Source organism: Lissotriton vulgaris, chromosome 3_1, assembly GCF_964263255.1.
Source record: "Lissotriton vulgaris chromosome 3_1, aLisVul1.2, whole genome shotgun sequence".
In the NCBI taxonomy this organism is placed as follows: Eukaryota; Metazoa; Chordata; class Amphibia; order Caudata; family Salamandridae; genus Lissotriton; species Lissotriton vulgaris.
Window position 1 is genome coordinate 709,990,118 of NC_141689.1, and position 22,277 is coordinate 710,012,394.

Here is a 22,277-nt window from a genome sequence, read left to right on the forward strand (position 1 = left end):
CTGTCGGCCTGCGGTGGCATGAGAGAAAATCAATAGACGACTGAATACGAGCATTCACTCATGAGTGTGACTCCTAGGGCTGGAGCACGGCCGACAGGGAGCCACGAACAGCGGGAGAGGGCGGGAGGTGGGGACAGCGGGAGCCACGAACAGCGGGAGGGGGCGGGAGCCACAAACAGCGGGAGGGGGCAGGAGCCACAAACAGCGGGAGGGGGCGGGAGCCACAAACAGCGGGAGGGGGCGGTGAAAGGACCCAGGAAAAGGGAGAAGGAGGGGAGGGGGCGAGGGAATCACTCACCGCGCGGAAAAACAGCGTCCGGGGGCACTGAAGGAGATACTGCTGCTGTAGGTGCCATGGCCGTCGAGCTCCGTCTCTGCCTGTCCATTTTGTTTGCAGCGGCCGGGAAAAGCCCGCAATCCACCCCCCCCCCCCCCCCCCCCCCGCACAAAAAAGGCAGCTCCGATATCTAGAAAACATGAAAGGACCCAGGAAAAGGGAGAAGGAGGGGAGGGGGCGAGGGAATCACTCACCGCGCGGAAAAACAGCGTCCGGGGGCACTGAAGGAGATACTGCTGCTGTAGGTGCCATGGCCGTCGAGCTCCGTCTCTGCCTGCTGCTGCGTCTGTCAGGGCAAGTCACCGCGCATCGTCAGCCACCGTCCAGGAAAGTAGGGACCGGCCTGTAATTAGGGACCGGCCTGTAATCGGGTGGCATGAAAAACGGCACAAACATGCGTAAATGGGGGCAGAGGCAGAGGCTCGATGCTCACCTTCACTGCGGTGAAACAAAATGGCGGCCGGGAAGCTCTGAATTTTTCGAAATTGGGGGCGTGGTTTTGTGGTTCTGAGTGACAGACAACGTCACTGTCTAAAGAACGCAAAAAATCACGCCCCCCAAATCCGAAAAAGACGGGGCTTCTTTGGAGTGACGAATCTCTCCTCCAATGGCTGGCCTCCGTTTAGGAAGCCAGCCAATGAAGGAGAGAGGGGGCACGGAGGCGGGACCTTCGCCGCTACTCAAACTCATTAAATCTCCGGCCTAAGACTGCGCAAGCGCAGCCTTTTAGGCCTTCGACCTAAAAATGTGTCATTTACAATACCAATAGCTCAAACTTTCCTAATGCGAGACCTATTGCATTGCAAATGCTTGTTTTTTTTTAATTCACATGAAGCAAAATGTTTGGAGTTAAACGTTAAATGATTGTCCCCTGGGGGGAATTATTAATTAAGGAGCATGTCTCTGTGTGTTTGGTGCTCTCCTGGCGCCTCGGGTCTGTTTACTGTTCACACGTGCAATTTACAAGGCATTCATCAAGGAGGATGGCTCTGTCTGCTTTGTGCCCCAGTGGTGCAAGTTGCCAGTTTCCAGCTAACACTTGCTAATAAAGCATTGTAGCTGTGTAAAGCAAAGACCGAACCTTCCCGCCTTGTTGTTTCAAAATATATGGAGCTCGTGCAATTTGCAACTTACATTGCATTTCCTAGCTACAATTCCAAAATGCACGCTCCGTATATATTTTATAACAATAACACAGTAATGTTTAACTAATAACGAAACATGTGTAAACTGGAGAGCAGGCTGACTTTCCTGAAACAGAACGTCATGCCCCAGAATTCTGTTTAGGAGGTATTCCCGGCTTGTTTCAAAATATAAAAAGCGCGTGTGTTTTTGCAATTTACATTGCACCTCTTGACTCGATTTTAAAAATGCACGTGCCGTATATATTTCGAAACAACAAGCCGGTAATGTTTGACTAGCAGCTAAACAATGTGTAAGCTGGAGGCCAGGCTTACTTTACCTCAAAAGTAGGTCCTTGTGTTTAGGAGGTGCAATATAAATGAAAAGATGTTGGAGGTGGAAGTGAACAAAACCTGAAGCGCGGTGTTGGACTATACCGCACTTCGGGCCTCATTTATGAGCCCTTGCGTCACTTTTACGCCGCCGGTGTGTCACTTTTTGTGACGCACCAGTGGCGTAAAAAATGCGCCTTGTTGCGCCATATTTACAAAGTGATGCATATAGGTAGATGCGTCACTTTGTAAACCAGGGCGCCACATTATACCTGCGCCAGGTATAATATATGCAAGGGGGCGTATTGACGCAAGGAAGGGTCGTAGAAGTGATGCAGTGAAATCTATGAGATTTCACTGCGTCACTTTTAGGACACCGTTGCGTCAAAATCTTGCGCCTGCCTCACAGCAGGCGTAAGAATGACGCAGGCCCTTTCACATGGGGCTTGCCCCATGTGAAAGGACGCATTGCTGGAGTTGCGCCACTTTTGAGACACACTCCAGCAATGCACCACTTTTGCGCTTACAGATACGTCAGAAATACTGACGTATCTGTAACTCCTTGCGACATGATGCGTCATACATTAAATGACGCATCAGAAATGCCGCAAGGAGTGCGCACTGAGAAGTGACGCATCGCTGCTTTCACGCAGCGATGCGTCATTTCTCATAAATGAGGCCGTTCAAGTTTTAGACAGCATAGTGCTACCAACGCTTGCTATTTTAAAAACAAAACAGGATCTTAACAGGCAACAGAAAGCATCCGAAGCAAGAGGTTTTTAACTCACTGAGCCATCTTCTCCACATATTGATTCCTATTACCACAGCTAGCACAGTTTTTACTTAAAACTGTGCATAATTGCAGTTTTGTTTGTGCGATTTTTATGGGCTTGTAAAGTGCATTCACGTACAATCAAGAGTATGTGCATAGGATGAGCTCCTCCATAGAAAGACAGTTTGATTGAAACAAACAAATAGGTGTGTATAGACGTTTGATTAAAGTCTCCCCAAATTCTCATTTGTGCAGAAATTCAACAAACTACACAGCAGATAGTAAATGTGCTCCTCACCATGGTTTACTGTGGTATAAAACTGAGTTAGGGGTGGCTTAGCAAGAAATCTGTTGTTTTCCGCAGCAGCAAATTAGATATGTTGTCACTTGCTGCATTTATTTATTTTTTTATTCATAAAGCGAATGCACTTATTTTTTCACCCGATTTATATCCATAAATACCTATAATGTAGTTCTTGCACAAATAGTAACACGATGAATGCATTTATGACTCTTGTGATGCTTTACACGCTGAAACAACTAAAATAAGCGGACTGTGGTGATTGGGATGGAGGGGGTAGAAGCGCCTCCGGGTGGGCCAAAAGTAAAAATAAAAGACAAACTCTACGTTATCAGTAATTCCTAAAGCGAATACACGTATTTTTCTGTCCAAGTAATTTGCTTAAGTTACATATAAATTAGTCCTTGCACGATGTTGTGATGCTTCACACAGTGAAATGTAAATTAAATAGGCGCAATGTGGTGAAGAGGCTGGAGGAAGTAAAAGCGCGGACGGCCCGAATGTTAAAGACAAAACAAGGGAAAACAGTGTTTTTCAGCACGAGGGAAACAAATATTTGCTATGTGGGGTGGGGTGGGGGGGGGGTGGACATGCGAGGGCGAGGAGGCACGGACAACAGGAGGGAGGACGGGGGGAGATAAGGCATGACAACGGGAGGAAGGGAATGGTTAAAGAAGGCGCCAAAGCATGTCGCGCCCAGGGGGAGGGGGGTGACGAGGATGACGGGCAGCGAGCCATGGGTGGCATTGTTAAGTGTGCGCCCGTGTTCTGAATGTAAAAACTGGCTTAGTGTTAAAGAGTAAGTGCAGCATGCGGTCTGGGGGATAAATATTTTACGCCTGCTGCTACTTCTGAGCATTGGGAGCGGTGAAACATAAGGGGTGGACCGCTGGTATTAATAACAGGCATTGTTAAAGATGATATGCAGTGTGTGTGTGAGGCTGTGTTGGTCCGTAGGAAATGCCCAAAAAACAAGCCCTAGCATGCAAAGGGCTGATAGTAAACCAGTATTGGCAAAGGCAATTGGTCAGAGATGCATCTCTTAACCCTAGTTGTCCCCATGTTTGGTGGCTCCTGTAGTTGCACTTTTGTGTCTCGGGCCTTCCATGAACGACAGAAGAACAAATGGCTGCTTGGACCAAGTGTCGGAAGCTGCTCCCCCTTCAATCCTAGGCAGCTGGCTGGAGGAGGCCTCGGAATGTAGCATGAGATCACCACTCTATTGAAATACGGGAAGCAAGGCTGCCTTAGAGTCAGCGTAGCCCACACTCACAGTAGTGTTAAGTAATACTTTCACAAACGTGTGCTTGTGGCTGAGAAGTGCAGGGGAGTAGGGCCAACAAGAAACAACAAGTGAATTAGATGCTCCCTTTATGGTGAAGAACAACTTAACTGCATTTCATCGCTGTGTAAATAGGAAATGCATCTTTAGTAAAATCCGGAACAGAGAAAGGCTAATTTCCTATCTTTCAGCCATCATTTTTAGAGCAATTGTGTGCAAGAAAGGCGAGTAACATGCATATTGTCTGTTTGTGTGTGCAATTAAGTTAAAATTCGAAACCTTTGCTGAACACGGAATGCTGGTGACATCATGTGCAGAATTCACATTGGCATTTAGTTTGGGGGACAGGAAGCTATCTGCGCACTTGTATCGCATGTTTTTTGTACAGATATTCTGAATTTTTTTTTTGTTGGTGGATAGTTAGAAAAGCGCAAATGCGCCGCATTCATCTCAAAACATCTGTGAATATTAAATCAAAATGTAGGTGCTGACTTGTATTTTTACGTGCGAGTTTTAGCTGCAGTGCAAAGTTCATGACCACAAGGTGTCACTGTTGCGCAACTCAGAGGCAGGGAGAAAATTAAATCCGGCGTACTTCCAAAATGCAAAGTAATTTGGCGAAATGCATTCCATTACAAATTACTTCTAACAAGGTTAGCAGCATCAGCAAAGACTTGCTGGGGTAAAAATCCAATTAATTATGCCGTTCGATTTACACCGTCGTACGAAACTCGCAAGAAGTACACGAGAAAGAGCTTGGAAAACAAGGCCTCAAGTGAGAGCAATAAAGCAACAAGCTCTCGGCATTGCGGGGGAGCCATTCCTTTCAAGTCTGGTGATTGGGGGGCAAAGTGTAATTAGGGGGAGGAGAAGTGAGGCCGGGTGTGCTGGGGGAAGCAACAGATGGCTTAAGCGCGGTCACGAGAGCACATGCACTCGTGAAAATCCGGTTGGTTTAACTTTCTGGTTTCACCTCTATAGGTCTCTCTACGAAACCTAAAAAGGACCAGTGTTTAATTTTACCATACATTTTGTACATACAGTGGATGCAAATCCAAAGGCTCTTACAGGCTTACTAATAAAGTAAACTTTTGTGATGTACTAGACAAGTCTTACCTCCTCCAGTGGTCTTGGGGGGCCTCACCTTTCCCTCAAAAAATGTTTACCATATAGTGGAATTTCTAACATAATGTCTATTAAAAATCGGGGAAAGAGCTATATATGGTTTAGAGGCAGTCAAGAAAATCTAGCTATGCAGGGTCCTCATTTAATTAGTTTTTCAATCCAGCCTTGCCAAGTTCATTCTCAGTTGTATCTTGTGACCAGGGCTATGTGGAAGAGAAGGTGAACAAATCAAAAATGTTGTAATGCTCTCAATTAGAGACTACAAACGGCAGAGCTGGACAAATCGTATAGGCTTGTACAACAGTCATTCAGCTTAATTTCATAGAATTTTCATGTTCATACAGGTAAGCAAATCTTATGTGCTCAGAATTCAGACATCAACAATGGTATCCAAAACGCTTTAAATAACAAATATGACAGAAAATGCCCTTTGCTATGGAATGACCTGATGCTCCTGATTTTCTTGGATAGCTCCATTTTTCTTCCAGTGGCTGTCCCTACAAAGTTCTTGAAATTTATGGGAAATCATTCAGAATTAATTAGTAGTTCTCATTTGGAAGCAATGCAAGCACAGATATTCTGTGTCCATTTGCATTTAATTTTCTCTGTTATTGCGATTGTTATCACATAAACTCCAATTTTGATACATTAGTGTCTTATTGTCACCTGCCTTCTATATTGATTATCATTTATCGTTCAAGCCGTTTTGTGCCCCACCTTCGCTGCAAAATTGTGGTCAAACATTTGGCTCAGTGGTACGTTCCGGTTTTTGGTTTACAAGTTCTGGTCCTCCTCCTTTTTAGGGCGAGCCTGGGCAGCGCATGCGCTGCTCCGAGGCATGCAGTATTAGAGTATGCACTTAAAGCACTGTCCACTCTCCGCCCATATTTTTCATTGGCTTGAGGCTTAAGGTTAGAGGCGGCAGACCCGAGAGCAGAGGACGGCCCGGGACCAGGGTTCGATTCCCGGCGCGGCAGGTTTCTGGACCAGGGTCAGCGGACTCGATAATTCTCTCGCCTCGGTGCCCACTCCGATTAGCGATCACACTCGGCAACTCTGGGCATTAGCTTGCCTCATCTTCACTAACGGCCCCACCAGACCGCCGGGGATGCCTGGTCTCACCCTGGAGATACCCATTAAAGGACCATCTCTCAGGGAAGCCAGGAAGGGTTTCGCAGCGGTCGAAGCGCCTTGGGACCCTCCGGGTAAGTAGTGCGCTATATAAATGCCTATACATTTACATTTACATACATTGTCCTCTGTAAGTGCTGGCTTCTGATATGTAAATAGGCTTGTTAGTCCCTCCTTAGTACCGCCTTGTCTTCATTTGTAACCTTCCATGAGGACTGACCCTTTTACTTATGTTGTTACACAGTATGTGTTATTTAGTCTCTATGCACTATTTTCTTCAATGAGTTTCTCTTACTGCAGGCATGGCACGCGCTGCTTCAGCTGATTTTGAAGGCAGCGGGCACGTTGTTCTTTAGCTTCAACAGTGGTGGCCTGCTGACTGCTCAAAATTATTCCTTCTCTCATAGCACGGCGCCCGCTTTCATATTACCAACACAGGTGCTGCGCTTTAACCACCCATAACGTTGCACTACAATTACACGCAGCTCTTCTTTCAGTTGCCACCGGGACTGCTGTTTCTTTTCATACATAGGAGCAAGCGCTTACGGGCTGGTCGTCCTAGCGGTATTCACCCCTCGGCGCCTGAAAAATTATGGACAGGTTATGCAAAATGAGTGCTGCATTCCCTTGAGGGCACAATACAACTCCCTGCAAAGCCTATTTTCCCACCATCCCCTGTAGCTCCCGGCAGGACGAAAGCTGAGCCTTCCTCGGGTTCCAGTATTCATGGAAAGGAGGGCCGTTGCGGCTCAGCTTTTAAACAAGCATTTGCAATGCAATAGGTCTCGCACTTACGTGAGTTTAACCTATAGACATTGTAAATGACAATGCCCTTTATGTTTTAAAAGCCGAAACCCAACTAAAAGGTATTATCATTTACAATGCCAATGGCGCAAACTCCCACTTGAAGGTGCATGATTATTACTACAAACATCATGAATGTAATATGCGTTCTCTATCTGGAAAAGTTAGTGATAAAACGTTTTGTGTTACATCTGTTTCCAATGCGGAATGTCATTGGAGGGGTATACTGAGGAGAACACAAAGGGGATGGTTGTTCCTGATCAGAGGGGACTTGATGAACTGGATTGTTCCTGTTGGTGCAGGATGAAGCCTGATTTGCATATAGCTGATCTCTGTCTGGAGTGTCATTGTGGGTCATTGTGGGTGAATAACAAGGAATTGTAATGTGGCCCAAGGTGTTTGCCAGTTGCTGAGGCCTTGTCCTTCAGCCTCTGGCCACCAATCACCTTTGTGTTTGCCTCAGTGAGACACCTTAAGTGCAACTGGTGCACCCAGACACGATTCCCTTGCTCCATTAGCGACAGGATTCAGCTGTACCTCACGGAGGAGGACTAGTATGGCCAAAACAGGTTTGAGGTTGCTTGCATTCCTTTTCAGAGAGCACCTGATTTGACTTGGTCGTTTGGGCTTGACTGATCTGATTGGAGCAGGACTAAGGCTGTTTTGAATGTAGCTGGTATCTATCTGAGGCCAGCATAGCAGGTGAAAAATAATGTACTGGAAAATAGGCCCTAAAGATTGGAGATGTACACAAAATACTGTGCGCACATCCCATGGGCTGGGGGCTCCACTGCGCCTTGTTGTGGTATATAGGGACACTCCCCATTTCTAGATGGCTGCATGTCAGCAGAGGTCATTGTTGGGCACACCTCTGTCATGGTCCAGCAAAATCCTGTGGTATGTGGTGTATGACAAGTGTCTGTTCTGGATGCCAAGCAACTACATGCATGTACATTCAATGATCATTTCTGCCACTCCCTATTCTGCATTACAATAGCATCATGTCACATTCACAAGGCATGTCAGACTTTTGTAAATGTATTGAAGCCTTTGCGCATGTTGATCATGCTACTTCCCACAAATGAACGCAGATTTTGTAGCAAGGAATTTGACTTTGTTTTGAAATGTTTGTCCGTTCACTCCATTCCTGAATCTGATGCCCAGTAGTCATGGGATGGGGGGTACTGTAATTTATCCCAGGGTCATAGATACTGTCTAGTTATCTGTATGGTTAAGCCCTTTGGTGACTATACTCTTCAGAAGTAGTATGTGTGCCCACTATATGCTTACTTCAGTATATACTAGGGTGATACTTTATGACACAAGTGACTGAACACTAACCTCAGTGTTCAGTCAAAGCTTTTTTTATTAATAGAATGGGTGTGTTTTTCTTCTAGGGAGCTTGGTCAGTAAAATTAGGAACATCATAAAAAACAGATAGCCTGTCATCATTAAAGGCCAAGATAGGGCAACAAACATAACTATACCACAGAATTGGTATGGCGCTGTAATTAAATGAAACATGGCTGACTGGCCTGTGATCTATTCTGGGTGAAATCTTGGACACACTCCACTAACTTTGGAAACACTTGTGCCTTACGTCTGTTTCTGTTGAGGTTGTGGACAAATCTCAGTCAATAGGGTACACCAAAACAAAATGCTATAGACCATGGGCACTCACAAATTCTTACCAGGATTGACTGTGGTGTAATTAAGGGCCGCATTTATGCCGGTACTGTGAGAGGGTGGAGTGAAAGAAGCATGAAGCGAAGCAAAACATGCACATGGCTTGCGTTGTGACTTATTTGCCTTAAAATGTGGATAAAGTCCTTTTTTCATGAAAACCATTTTTTAAAACACTGCAATTTTGTCCGAATTTACATGTAGCGAGTATCACAATAACGAGATTTTTTTATCTAGCATTTAATACTGCATGTCTGACATTTCTAAGATCATTGTATTACCAGTGTTAACCCCGCCCAGTGCTGCCGTCGGCCCCACCCGCGCACGGAAACGCCCCCACCGTCGCGGAATTACTGCCGCGGTTAACGGCTTAATACATTTACACGACTGCACTTTTTAGCTCTTTGTTTGAAAATGCTTCAAAAGCCACCTTTTTTAATCTAATCGGATTATTAACGCTGGTTCAGCATTCAGGTCTGTGTATCTACAACATAGGGGATGGAGGTCAGGACTGTGATCTTTCTCTTAATCTTGGTGGTGCTATCTTTAGCAGCTCAGCAAATTATGACTGGTAGAAAAAGCTACACAACAGGAGATTGATGCATGGGGGCTTAACATTTCTATTATTCAAATTTTGATATTGTCACGTGTAACTAAAGCATGAATATGAAGTTCTAGATAGAAATGGTGGTCAAAATCCTCTTTGAGATCCCTATTTGAAATGGTGGTAAAAATTATCTTTAGACTCCCTATAGCATCTTTTCTGGATGATAACTGGCATGGTGCATGGTTGAGCCAGACCATTCTTGCAGTACTCTTCAGCCATGAAAGACCTGCTACCTACTTTAGCCATACAATTTGCATTCTCTGATATGTAAGAATGGCCAAGGAGCCACTCTTGGACCTAAGTCTGATCGCCTCAGATGCAAGCCAGTTTTTCTGATAGCAGCACCAAACACTTAGAGAACGTTCCTTCTGCTGATTAATAAGTGCCTCGTGTTACGAACCTTTCAGAATGGCTCGTCTTTTTCTCCAACCTCTTTTTACATATGAACAAAATAACCTGATATAGTTAGTACAGAGAAATCATTTTGATTCTCCCTTTACAGAGCACGTTTTTGATTGCCTGAGCCCCACATGCTAACACTTCACTTGTACTTGTCATATCAACATCATTTGCACTTTGGCCTTTCATTGATCATCTGCAATCATGTTGTATGTTTAGAATGTATTTTCTCATTCTGGTCACTCGAAGCATAATGTTTTGTAAATGTGCTTACATTTTAGGTAGTTCATACTTATGTAGGCCATAATGCTGAAATTCACCTGCTGCAGCCATTTGGTGATCATGTCATCTCTGTGGACAAGGATAATATACTTATCATTTGGGATGTCCAGTCAGAAGGTAAGATCATGTTTGTTAGGTAAGTTTGCCAGGGCATGCATTTTTAGAAACGTTGACACACATCTCATTCTATTTGTTAAAGCAGCAATATTTCAGTTTTCCCCTCTTATTTGGTGTCAAAGGAGGAAAACAGATAAAATAATGAGGAGTGTCTTTGACAATAAAATGTACTGTGTAATAGCTTTGTCATTTACAATGCCAATAGTTATAACTTTCACAAATGTGACACCTATAGAATTTGTAATGCAGTATGTGCTGTATTTACGTGGCTTAGATGTATTGATATTACAAATAACAATAGCTTTTAATTTTTTTAAACTAATACTTAAATTAAAGTTATTGTAATTTATAATGGCAATGGCTTAAACTTTTGTATATATGACTTTTGTGAAGATTATGTTCAGTGTATTTTATTGTGACGAAAATCCAAGAACAGAAGTGAAATATTAACATATTTTTGTGACATTTGTAATAAAGCTTTAAACATTGATAGAACATATTGGAACCAGTTGTTGTTGAATGGTTGCACAGATTGATGCTGTGGTAGCGCATAGTAATGTTGTGGTGCCCGTGAGTGATGCTGTGGTGGTGCTGAGTGATTCTGTGGTGATTAGATAGAGTGAGGGCGATAGATAGATAGAGTGAGGGCGATAGATAGATAGAGTGAGGGCGATAGATAGATAGAGTGAGGGCGATAGATAGATAGAGTGAGGGCGATAGATAGAGTGAGGGCGCTAGAGGGGGGCGGGCGATAGATAGATAGAGGGCGGGCGATAGATAGAGTGAGGGTGATAGACAGATAGAGTGAGGGCGATAGACAGATAGAGTGAGGCCGATAGACAGATAGAGTGAAGGCGATAGAGTTAGGGAGATCGATAGATAGGGTGAGGGCAATAGATAAGAGTGAGGTCGAAAAAAGGAAAAAAAAGTAGATGGAGGCTATGCCTACAGAGTACCCATAACAATAGGTCATTGGATGTTTGCTTCCATAATTTGCACCCACATTTATTGGCAAAGATCCTGAAAAAAATTTGCTCTTCTAAAATAAACAGACAAAGTTAGTCATGGTAAGGTATGATTTGGGGGTTTGGTCTGGCTGTAGTATATATAGACTAAGGCAAGGGTGGGAGAAGACGGGACGCTAGTGTGGGGAGATCATGGCATGGACCTTTTGATCAAGTGGACTGTGAATCGCTGTGCCTTCAGTCTGTGGCCACTCCCTGCCAGGCAACCTATCCACTGCCGGAGAGCCACAAAGGTGTGGGTGGAGGAGTCAAGCTGGCAGGCCAGCGGATAATGCCCCTCAAAAACTCGGGAGGTGGCAATGTGCTGGTCCTGTCCCTTTACAAATAAACGCTGAAATGTGCTGTCAGTTATTCAACCGTGATATGTTTTGGCCAAGTGGGTTTTTCAACGAAGATTGGAGGAAAGCATAGTAGAATGCATAGGCATAAAAGGCTGAGACACACTGATAACGGGTGGAGTGCTTTCAAATGTCGCAGCCACTGCAATTGCTTAGAGTCTTATTCTAGTCCATCGTTTTTTGCCCAGAATGTCTCTCTAGATGAATGCCTGTAAACAGTCACTCCATAATGCCCAACGTATGCATGGGTGTTACAATCCGCATCAGCCTTAAAAGTGCAGCAGTGCTGACTAACGGGTGAGGGCTCTTGCCACTTACACTGTGAATTCCACAAGACTTTTTGGGAACATGCTCAAACTATTTTGCCAATTGGCTATTCATTATATTTATGGTCCAATTAAAAAAAATAGAAGTCACAATATATGAGAACAATAACAAGAAAGCAATAGAAACGGTAATGCGTCGCTGCAACACACATCACTTAGTTGTCGGTTGCACTGTGCGTCCTCCCATTCAAGGCTGCTTTATTTTTACTCACGAAAAAATAGTGCCCGAAAGACAGGATCTTGACCGAGTTTGCCTTGTTCATTAGTTAGAAAACTGATGCTCTTGTAAAGGGTTACTGATGGTTAAGTCGAGTACGCAATGGATTTATCCCACTTTAGGATCATGTGCAAAAAAAAATTACTATCAAAAGTGTAAGACTTTTAGGTTCGCCATAGCATAATGGGATTAAGGACGCGTTTATTTGAAGATATTTCAGTTCCCAGTCGGAGAGAGGTAGAATTGAGCTGCACCACAATTAACAAGAACTAGTAGTGGGAAAAGAGGGAGGTCGGTGGGATGGGGGATGGGGGGGGGGGGGAGGGGGGGGGGAATGGGTCGGAGTGTGTAGTCTAACAGCCATTTCACTAATGAATATATTCCCACTGGGAAATAAACATGTAAAACCTTGAGATTTGCGTGATATAGCGAAACTGAACTATATCCTAGGTTTCAATGCACATAAAATGTCTTTGGGATGGGGGGGGGCGTGCAAGATACATCCTTGACAATCCACCCTGCCTCCCTGACACGCGCAGCACCCTGCAGTGGTATGCAAGCAGGTATGCAACAAGACCCACTGCGACCAACAGAATACCTCCATAAATAACTGCAAGATTTTATGCATGTAGCTCATGCAGGGATTGCATCTGACAGAAAATGTACTCCGGAAAATGAAAAACAACACACACACGTGTTCGGGAGTCTTGTTCCAGATGAATGAGGATTTTCTGATTTTGCACAGAGTGGAAAAATAGAGAATGTTCTAGTTCAGAATCTGGATCTACTAAATCCAGAAGCACTTCCTGTGATTACAGGAGATCAAACCAGATTCCAAGCTTATGGACTCCACACCCCACTCTGGCAGGAAGGGCAGCCTGCTTTAAAACTGCAGCCAGCCTTTATCTCTGGGGTGGGGTGAAGGGAATGTGAAGCTATCAGCTGTTCCATCTGACTGTAACTAGAAACAAGAGCAGAAGTCAACATAAGAAGATGGCTTACTGATAACACTCTGAATCCTGCCTGTGCAAAAATACCACTGCAAAGAAGTAAACGCGTGTCTCAAGGAGCTGCATCCAGTTCTAGGGTCACAAGACACATTCTGTTGTTATATCTATTTCCAATACACGTGGCTGTTTATATGTGACGGTGTACTGCTTGGCCCAAAACATGAGCTTCAAAAGTCTGGCCGCAGAGCGGTACAGCCGCCTGCAGGCTGGAAGCACACATGGCTCGATATGTAATGATTTACATTTAAACAAAAATAAAATCAATGGTCTTACATAGGTTACGACTGCCCTATATGAACACGGTGACAGAGACTGGAAAACAACTGCTTGCTTGCTGGTAGGTAGAGAAACGCATGTATAGGAAAAAGTGTTTATTTTAGATTTTTTGACTCCACAAAAGATATCAAAATAATATAGATACACCTAAAAAACTGGTTCTGCGCGAGCCACTGCCGCCGATTTCGCAGTTTCCTACCTAACCTTCGTAAATAGTGTATAGCCATTGGTTCTACCAATCAACGCAGTAGTGCTCATTTTATCAACTGAACAAAGATGAAAGTCTGAGCAGTGACTCGCATTGTAACATGCTACTTACACACTGTAGGGGGGGCTACCGGCTCCGATATTTTACCTGCGTTGGAACCTGTGACTGAAAGTCCCAAAGACATTTCTTTCTGGTGCACAGAAAGGTTTGGAGCCAGGAGGTGTGACCACAAAGCTCTCCGCAGTGGGCGTATCAACCCTCTGTTCCACTACAGAGGTGTTTTTTTTTCTCTAAGGAGACATTTCAGATAAAACGTGAAACCCTGTCGCTGTTCCTTAGAAGACCGCTCCAATGATGAGGGTTCTGGAAGTGCATGGTCTTTTTTCCCCTAACCTCTTGGGCTTGCCCACCACCATGCAGCAGAAACAAAAAACGAACAAATAAAAGTGCAGTGTGGAACATTCCAAAGTTTCCGTGCCTGTTGTCACAGATGCTCAGCGCGGCATTAGTGTCACTGCGGACTACGACTTTCAATTGAACCAATTTGGGATGAAAGACCGACGTGCCACAACACACGGGCTTTCCAAATCCTACGGACTCCCTTCCTCGGCGAAAGTGCATCGCAGAATACACCAGTGCAGGGACACTGATCTCTCCGTCCATGTCCGTCTCCCCGTCCTCGGACACCCCATCCAGTTCCAGCAGGACATCCTCGTTGTCCACGTTCATGGCTGCTCCCAGCAGAGGGATCCCTCCGCTCTCCCAGGACTTGGAAGATAGATATGCCTCCTACAGCGTTTCACAGCCTCCACTGGGGCGGGACTTCCGCCTTCTGCTGGAAGCCCGTGCCCACAAAAAGTGACTGGACGAGAAGGGCAGAAGGCGGACGTCCCGCCCTAGGGGAGGCTGTGAAACGCTGTAGGCACGTAAGAGGAGCAGAGGCCGCCGATGCAAGTGAGGGAAGCCCCGTGTGACGGAGCCTGTAGCCCGGTGAGTGGGGCAGGTGGGGCTTAGTTTTAGGGTGTGTGTGTGTGTGTGGTGTGTGTGTGTGGTGTGCGGTGTGTGTGTGTGTGTGTGTGTGTGGGTGTGTGTGTGTGAATGCAGTGTGTGTGTGTGTGTGCGTGTGCGTGTGTGTGTGTGTGTGTGTGTGTGCGCGCGCGCATGCGTGAGTGTGGCTGTGTGTGTGTGTGCGCACGCGATCGAGAGAGGCGAGAGGCTGACTTACTGTGAATGTGAGACGGGAGATGTGCATGGCGCCGGGCTGGGTGTGCGCGCCCACGAGGTGAAAGCGCAGAGGGCTTGCGCTTGCACATCCCCTGTCTCACATTCCCATGAAGTGGATAACAAAAGATGCTTTGCTGGATGCAGTGCTTCGCACTGCTACACCAGCTCGACCTAAAAATGAATGAGATTGTAATGTTTTTCACTGATTTTTAAAAGTTTGCATGAGTATGAGACCTGATTGAATTGTAAGTATTAATCTGTATTTGTTGATAATGCTGTAAATTGATACTATTTAAAATATGCATTGGTGGAAAGCCTTATGGCTTTTAGTCAATGCTTGTTTTGCTATGTCATGGCGTCTGCAAAACCTTATTGTATGGGAAGCTACCAGGCCTTCACCCATATAAACAAATAATGGCTAAAAGCAAAATATCCAAAAGCACACATTGCCATAGCAGTCCATAGCACTGTAAGGACTTACTTTGTGTGCAGATTTACTCATTGTGAAAGAACAAAATGCCATCACTCACAGTAAGGTTACGCAATGGCTGAAGTGGGCTGACCTATTGTCCGATGCTGTAGTCTGCGAAATATAAGTGTGAATTGCAAAATAACAGACCAATGGATGAAGTAGACCTTCTGAGAACCCTTATAAGTAAGTGTATTATATATGGATAATATATATAATTTTAAGTAAAATCAAAGGTGTGTGGCTAACACCGACCTTCAAATATACAACAATAAAAACACCCAATTATACTTTTTAGTTGTACTTTTTTTCAGAAAAATGTGATCTGTACTAGAAAATGGGAAGACACCCTCTCCCTTTTTTCTGTATGTCATATCTTGCTTAATGTTAAACATTAAATCAAGTGACATTATGGTCTTTGAGTTTGATGTAGTTCTACAGTAGATGTTTTAAAGGATTGAAATAAAACGTAAGGGTTCAAGGTATTTGTACACATAGTGGTTGGAGAAGTAGGTCTAATGGGGACTTCTGCTGACAATAGAAAGAAAACTGTAGTTGCATATCTCCGTACCATTTGGCTCATCTGATGTAATATTGCAGTTCACCTTCACAGGGGTAACGGTTTTAGTTTCAAAATAAATTTGATATCGCTTGACAAGGGGAATGATAATATGTACCAGGAACAGGCTGAGATGTGCATGCTTATAATTCATACATTATTTCAAAACAATTACGTAATCTTCAGTGGCGACTTGGATAGTGTCACTTGCTGCTTGCTATTGTGGTTGGGAAAATGGGCCCATGGTAGAAGGGGATGTTGATGTCTTTATTGTCAGGGTTTTGTGTATTGCCAGCATTCTCCATGCCTAGCCCTCCTGAAATAATTTCACCTCTGCACCCTACCAAATAATTCACACTGCAAACCCTGCAAGTACAAGACAGACTTCTTTGTTGAAGCTACTTCGCAGGATACCAGTCCTACTGACCGAAGTGCCATAGGAACTTCATTTTATGTCTTTGAGGTCCAGGCGGCCTGCAGGTTACCACTTATGAGCTTTAGGGATAAGAGAATTGAATGCAAAAGATTCTGTTTTAAGGTAGGTGCAATAGGATCTGGTGGATTCCACATTTTTCACTTTTTGGTAGTTTATTTTACCCCCGTTCCTCCACTATGGCATAATAATCCAGTACAAAACATAATTCAGTGTTAAAAGCTCTAAAAACATTTCAGGGTATATTAGTTGATTACTGCAATCCAGTATATTATGTGTTAATCTTGAATGGTCAGATTGAGAGTGACTGCCAGTCAGATTTGAAAATGTGTGCAAAAACGTTGTTACTTTGAAGAGGCTATCGAGCATACTGTACATAAAAGATCCCACAGTTTAACTTCAGTATTTTTTTGGGAAAATACTGATGCCTCATGAATATTTCTGAGCTTGAAGGACATAGACATATTGTGTATATTTATCTATAAAGGTATTTTACCTTTATATGTCTGGTTCAGGATTTGTTTTTCTGGAATGGAACGTGTGAACAGTTTACATATCGTCACATTTCATTTAAGTTTGAAGTATTGATGTGCAGACAACAATAGCTGTACTGCTGCTCTGAAAGTTTATTAACAATATGTGGGCCATTACATGTCTGCTAACTGCATCTCCTTTTGCCTTGCAGAAGAGTATCTACAGTTAAACTTTGATAAGAATGTTTTCGCTGTATCTGCCATTATGCACCCAAGCACCTATGTGAACAAAATTTTGCTTGGGAGTCGCCAGGGAAGCCTGCAACTGTGGAATGTTAAGTCCAAGTAAGAAAGTGTGATCCTGAGGATATATCATTGAGGGTGCAAATATTTCTTTGAAATGGAACAAAAGTGGTAAAACCTGAGTATGATTGTACACTTGTTGGTTGTCTGAGTTTTTCCCTCTCAAACAATGAGAATACTTCACCATCAGCTATCCATGCAGTACATGTTGTGAAAAGTCACTTACTGTAGTCCTTGGCAAACAGAGTTGATGCTTGCCATTCTATAATTAACTTTAAGTAGGTACGCTTGTGGGCGTGGCTTGTTGCCGACTAAAATGGCCGCAACCTAGTGGAGCTCCGTGGGAAGAGTAGATTCCTCTATCAATCCGGTAACTAATCCGACCAAATATCATACCTTGAGGAAGTCCAAATGTAAGCAGAACTTGCGGTGCTCCCAGCGATCTCCTCCCCGGGCGTGTGCGACCACCAGAATGCCGAAGAGAGCAGGAGGGGCAGCACGGCCTGTTCACAAGACTGAAGCCAGGGACTTGCCTGGGATCTGGACCCAGTGGGGAGCGATCAGCGGCCGGACTGACTACGGCAGTGCTCAGAAGGGAAGACGTGGAGTTGGGGCTGGGCGGCGCTGTCGGGCGCCGACTGAGGAGAGTGGTGGTTCCCCCCCCTTGGAAATAGCTGCGAACTCCGAGTAGCTGAGGGACGCCCGCGGGCTTGCACACGATCTTCGGCTCGACTGCCCTGAGGTGTCCGGCGAGAGGGGCAGTCGAGCTGCCTGCTGCTGCTGAGACCTGTGTGGAGTCGGTGCCCATCGGGAGGTGAGTGGGGCCCGACTCCATACGCGGACTGCCGGTGGGGGGAGTGAAGAGCGGGAAAGAGCCAAAAGCGCCCGCCTGCCCAGACTAGGGCCTGGAAGACCCAATAGAGGCTAGGCCCTCCACTAATCCTGCGCCCCACGTACAGGTGCCTCCTTCTGGGCCATTATTGAGCGCATTGGTCCTGGAGAAGGCCACGGGGCATACAGTGGTGCACAAGGTAGGACAACGCCGCACATACACTAACCTGCACAGAGGGGCAGCAGCCCCAGAGGAAACCATCCGCACCTAAAGCCCGCCGCCAATCTAACCTAATATACAGATTTCCTCTGGACACGGTCACAGCTTAGCGCATGCTGTCTCTATAACTGCGAAGTTGCAGATGGTGATAACTTAGCCCCTCCAGAGCTAGTGGGCGTCCTGGACGTGCGACCATCGGCCCTCGGCCCCAGTACCTCTCAGCAACTTGTGCGACGGAAAAACCGACAGGCTGCGCGTGGAGGGAAGACCCTGCGGCTGGCGGTGGCGAATACCGGCTGGCGCAAAGTTCCTCGGACAAGAATGGGGGGGCAGGGGCCCACGCACGACCACCCAGGGCAAACTGGACAAGTGTGCATATGCAAGAGATTTCCCGGTGATTCCGGACCGCAATGAAAAGCTGGACAAGGCCCAGGAAGGAGAGGGGGCGAGTAAAGTGACCCTGGATGACATGGCTGCCCTCAAGAATGTGCTGTCGACGGTGGGCACCATTTCTACGGATGTGTCTTTCCTAAAGGCAGACTTCCAGAAAATGACTGCAAGGGTCACCGAGGTGGAACAAGTGACGAAAACCCTGTCCAGGGACACGGCCACATTGCTTAAAAAAGTCGGGCACCTGGAGGTGGAAAACAAAATAATGGCGGCGAAGCTGGATGACCAGGAGGGGCGCTCTTGCTGCAACAATATCCGACTCCTGGGCATTCCAGAATGTGAAAGGGGCCCTTCCAGGGATCTCTACGTCGAAGAACTCATAAAGACCAGACTCTAAACAAGGGGGCTCTCCACTTTGTTTCTCAGTGGAAAGAGCACACAGGGTGCCGGAGGGTAAGCCAAAGCCCGGGGCGCCTGCCAAGCCTGTCCTTGCCTGCATTTTTAATTTCCGCGACAAGGATGCAATACTACAAAGTGCAAGAGTGGCCCCACCGATTCGCATCCACAACTTAGTGGTATCCTTCTTCCCGGACTACACGGCAGCGGTTACCAAGCGTCGCAGGAGCTTCTTCGAGGTTAATGAACTGCAGCGAAGAAAGCTTGCTTACTCCATGCTGATCCCTGCAAAGTTATGAGTAGTGGCGGATGGTAAAACCTGGTTCTTTGACACTCCAGAGGAGGCCCACGTTTGGCTTGAGGGGTGGCGACGAGTGGAAGGTTCCAGACGATCGGAGAGATGCCAGCAACAGCAGAGGGTGGAAGAGGACCCCAAGGAAGATAGACAGGAGCAGGAAGATGACAGCACACAAAGGGTGGATGCTGAAGAATGACGAAGGAGACGTGGCACAAACGGACCTCGCTGTCCTTACAGAGAATGAACAGGATCTGCCAGAAGCAGAATAAGGAACACGCCACCAGAGGGTGGGTGATTAATGTGAATGGGGGGCAGACCCAGGTATGCCGCAAAACGACTGGCCGTTCAACTACGACGAGACTCAATTGTACAAAAATCTTTAAGGACGGGATGGACTACAATATTTCCCGGACTTCTCACCCCCGAAACGCAAGTACTGTTAATGGGATTGGGTATTGAGCGCTCTGCACTGTTGGGGTGGTGGGTAGTTCTGATTCCTTCTAGCAGGGAGGGGGGTGGAGGGGAGGGGAATGTTGTTTTGGTTGTGTTTTTCCGGTTAGCAGGCACCACACAGGCACTCTTATATGACACCCTTCCATACATAAATCAGTGGTGGCAATGTTCATCTGCACCTGCTATACCAGTTACGTACACTCATAATAATGACAACGCCAAATTCACAGTTATCTGATCGAGGGCAGTCCCCAGGTACGCGGATGGCTTCCCTAAAATTGATTACATGGAATGTGCGGGGTATTGGGGACAAAATTAAGAGGTTTGGTCCTACAGTGACCTAAAAGATGTTCCCCAGCAGTGGCCCTACTGCAAGAGACTCACCTCACCGGTACTGCCTGTAAGGCATTGGACAGATGGGGGTTTAAATGGTAGCCCACTCAGTTCTCCTCAGGTTCCAGAGGGGTGGGTATCCTAGTTCGGAAACAATCTTATACATAACACAAAGACAGATGCAGGTGGCCGCTTTGCAGCACTTATTGGGCAGTGGGAAGGAAACCCTATCAATATAGTGACAGTTTATATTCCTCCAGCTTTACATGCGATCACTCTCCCGGCTTCAGTGACTTTCTCCTTGATCTCCCGGAAGGGGAACTGCTAATTGGGGGGGACTTTAATGCTACGGTGGATGGGACCTTGAACCGGCACCCCGCGAGGGAGCGGACATTGGGTGCATCACATCTGGGGGGCTTTCTGGGTGCGCTAGGGCTTACAGACTTATGGAGGCATCGCCACCCCACGGCGCGCCAATTCACTTTTCATTCTGGGGTACATAACAGTTTATCCAAAATAGACTACTTTATTGCATCCCCGGATAGTTTAAAACACGTGGACAAGATTGAGATTAGACCTAGGGGAATTTTGGACCACTCCCCAATACTGTTAACATTCACATATTACCAGAGGGGGCGGCAGCGAATATTTCCCATATTCCCTGGATACTTGAAGGTTCCCAAAATTAAGAAACCTATAGTCACCACAACACGACGACACTACTTCCAAGAAAACGTTTCGTCGGTCCACTCTCCGACCAACTTATGGAAAGTCTATAAGACCGTTCTAAGGGGACAGGCCATTGCCTCTATTACAGGTCATAAGCGGGACCAGCAGCAGGACCTCACTATCATAGAGTCGGAGTTACAGGTGGCTGACGCCCAACACTTTCGCAATCCAGCGCGGGCCACGGCTCAATGCTTGAGCATTAAACAATTGCATAGGGAATACCTTAGGGAAAGGGCCAAACTCATGCTATTAGCTACGAGGCCTAAGATATACGAGACCAGAGATAAAGCAGGGAAGCTACTGGCGTGGCTAGATAAAAAGAAGCGGGACAAAAAGTGGATAGCGCAGTTACGGACAGGTGATAATTTAGAAGCAACTGACCCGCGCGCAATAGTGCATATGTTAGCACAACACTTTCAACGAGTCTACACATCTCTAACAGAAATCACCGTAGAGGAGGCGCTGAACTATATAAAAGATATTGCAAGTCCTAACCTTACGCCGGAGGTGGCCCTTGAACTGAAGGCGGATCTTACAACCGACGAGCTTCAGGTGGCGATTGGCTCATTACAATCTGGGAAGGCGGTAGGGCCGAACGGCATTCCCATAGAACTTTATAAAAAGACGGCGGATATAGTGGCCCCACACATGTTAAATATGTACCGCAACAGTTTCCAGACAGGGGAGCTCTGATTGGATCAGCGACTGGCCACAGTGGTGGAGATCCCGAAGCCGGGGAAGCCACCGGAGGACTGTACCTCTTATCGCACCATATCCTTAATAAACGCTGAGGCCAAAATTCAAGCAAAACTCCTTGCGATCAGACTGACCCCACACCTCGCAACCTTGATTCACCCGGACCAGTCCGGGTTCATGCCCAATAGAAATACAGCGTTGAACTTGAGACGTTTGCATGGAGTGATGGCCCGCATGCCCTTTCTCCAGGTGCCGGCTGTTCTCCTGTCGTTGGATGCTCGTATGGCATTTGATATGGTGGAATGGCCCTTCTTGCTCGCTGTGTTGCAGCACTTGGGCTTCGGGCCGAAGTTCTGCGCTTGGGTGCGTCTCCTGTATAGAAAGCCACTGGCGCACGTGACGGCTAATGGCCATATATCCCATGACTTTCCATTGACCCGGGGCACGCATTCGGGCTGCCCGCTGTCACCGCTGCTTTTGCCCTAGTGTTGGAACCGCTGGCGGCATGGATCAGATGGGAACCAATGATCCGGGGGATTAAGTGGATGGAAGAATGGGAAGACCGCATCTCGTTGTATGCGGACGACGTTTTACTGGCCTCCCCTAAGCGGTCCATTCTAGTACTCCTGAATATATGTGAAATTTTTGGGCGAGCATCAGGGTACACAATAAACTGGTCAAAATCGATACTTTTTGTGCTCCATGGTCCACCGCCGCTGCTCCCAAAGAACTGCCCGCTGCAGGTCTCTGAAGAGGTCTTTAAATATCTAGGTATC

General features: G+C 46.1%; 1 protein-coding gene across 1 annotated transcript in view; it reads left to right on the forward strand.

Moving 5' to 3' along the window:
• The window catches only part of WDR36 (WD repeat domain 36), a 443,575-nt gene that overhangs the window by 98,811 nt on the left and 322,487 nt on the right, over positions 1 to 22,277 (forward strand). Inside the window, exons 5-6 of the mRNA XM_086963545.1 lie at positions 10,177 to 10,294; positions 17,065 to 17,197. Of these exons, the coding sequence (XP_086819671.1) occupies positions 10,177 to 10,294; positions 17,065 to 17,197 (251 nt within the window). The remainder of the gene's footprint in view (positions 1 to 10,176; positions 10,295 to 17,064; positions 17,198 to 22,277) is intronic.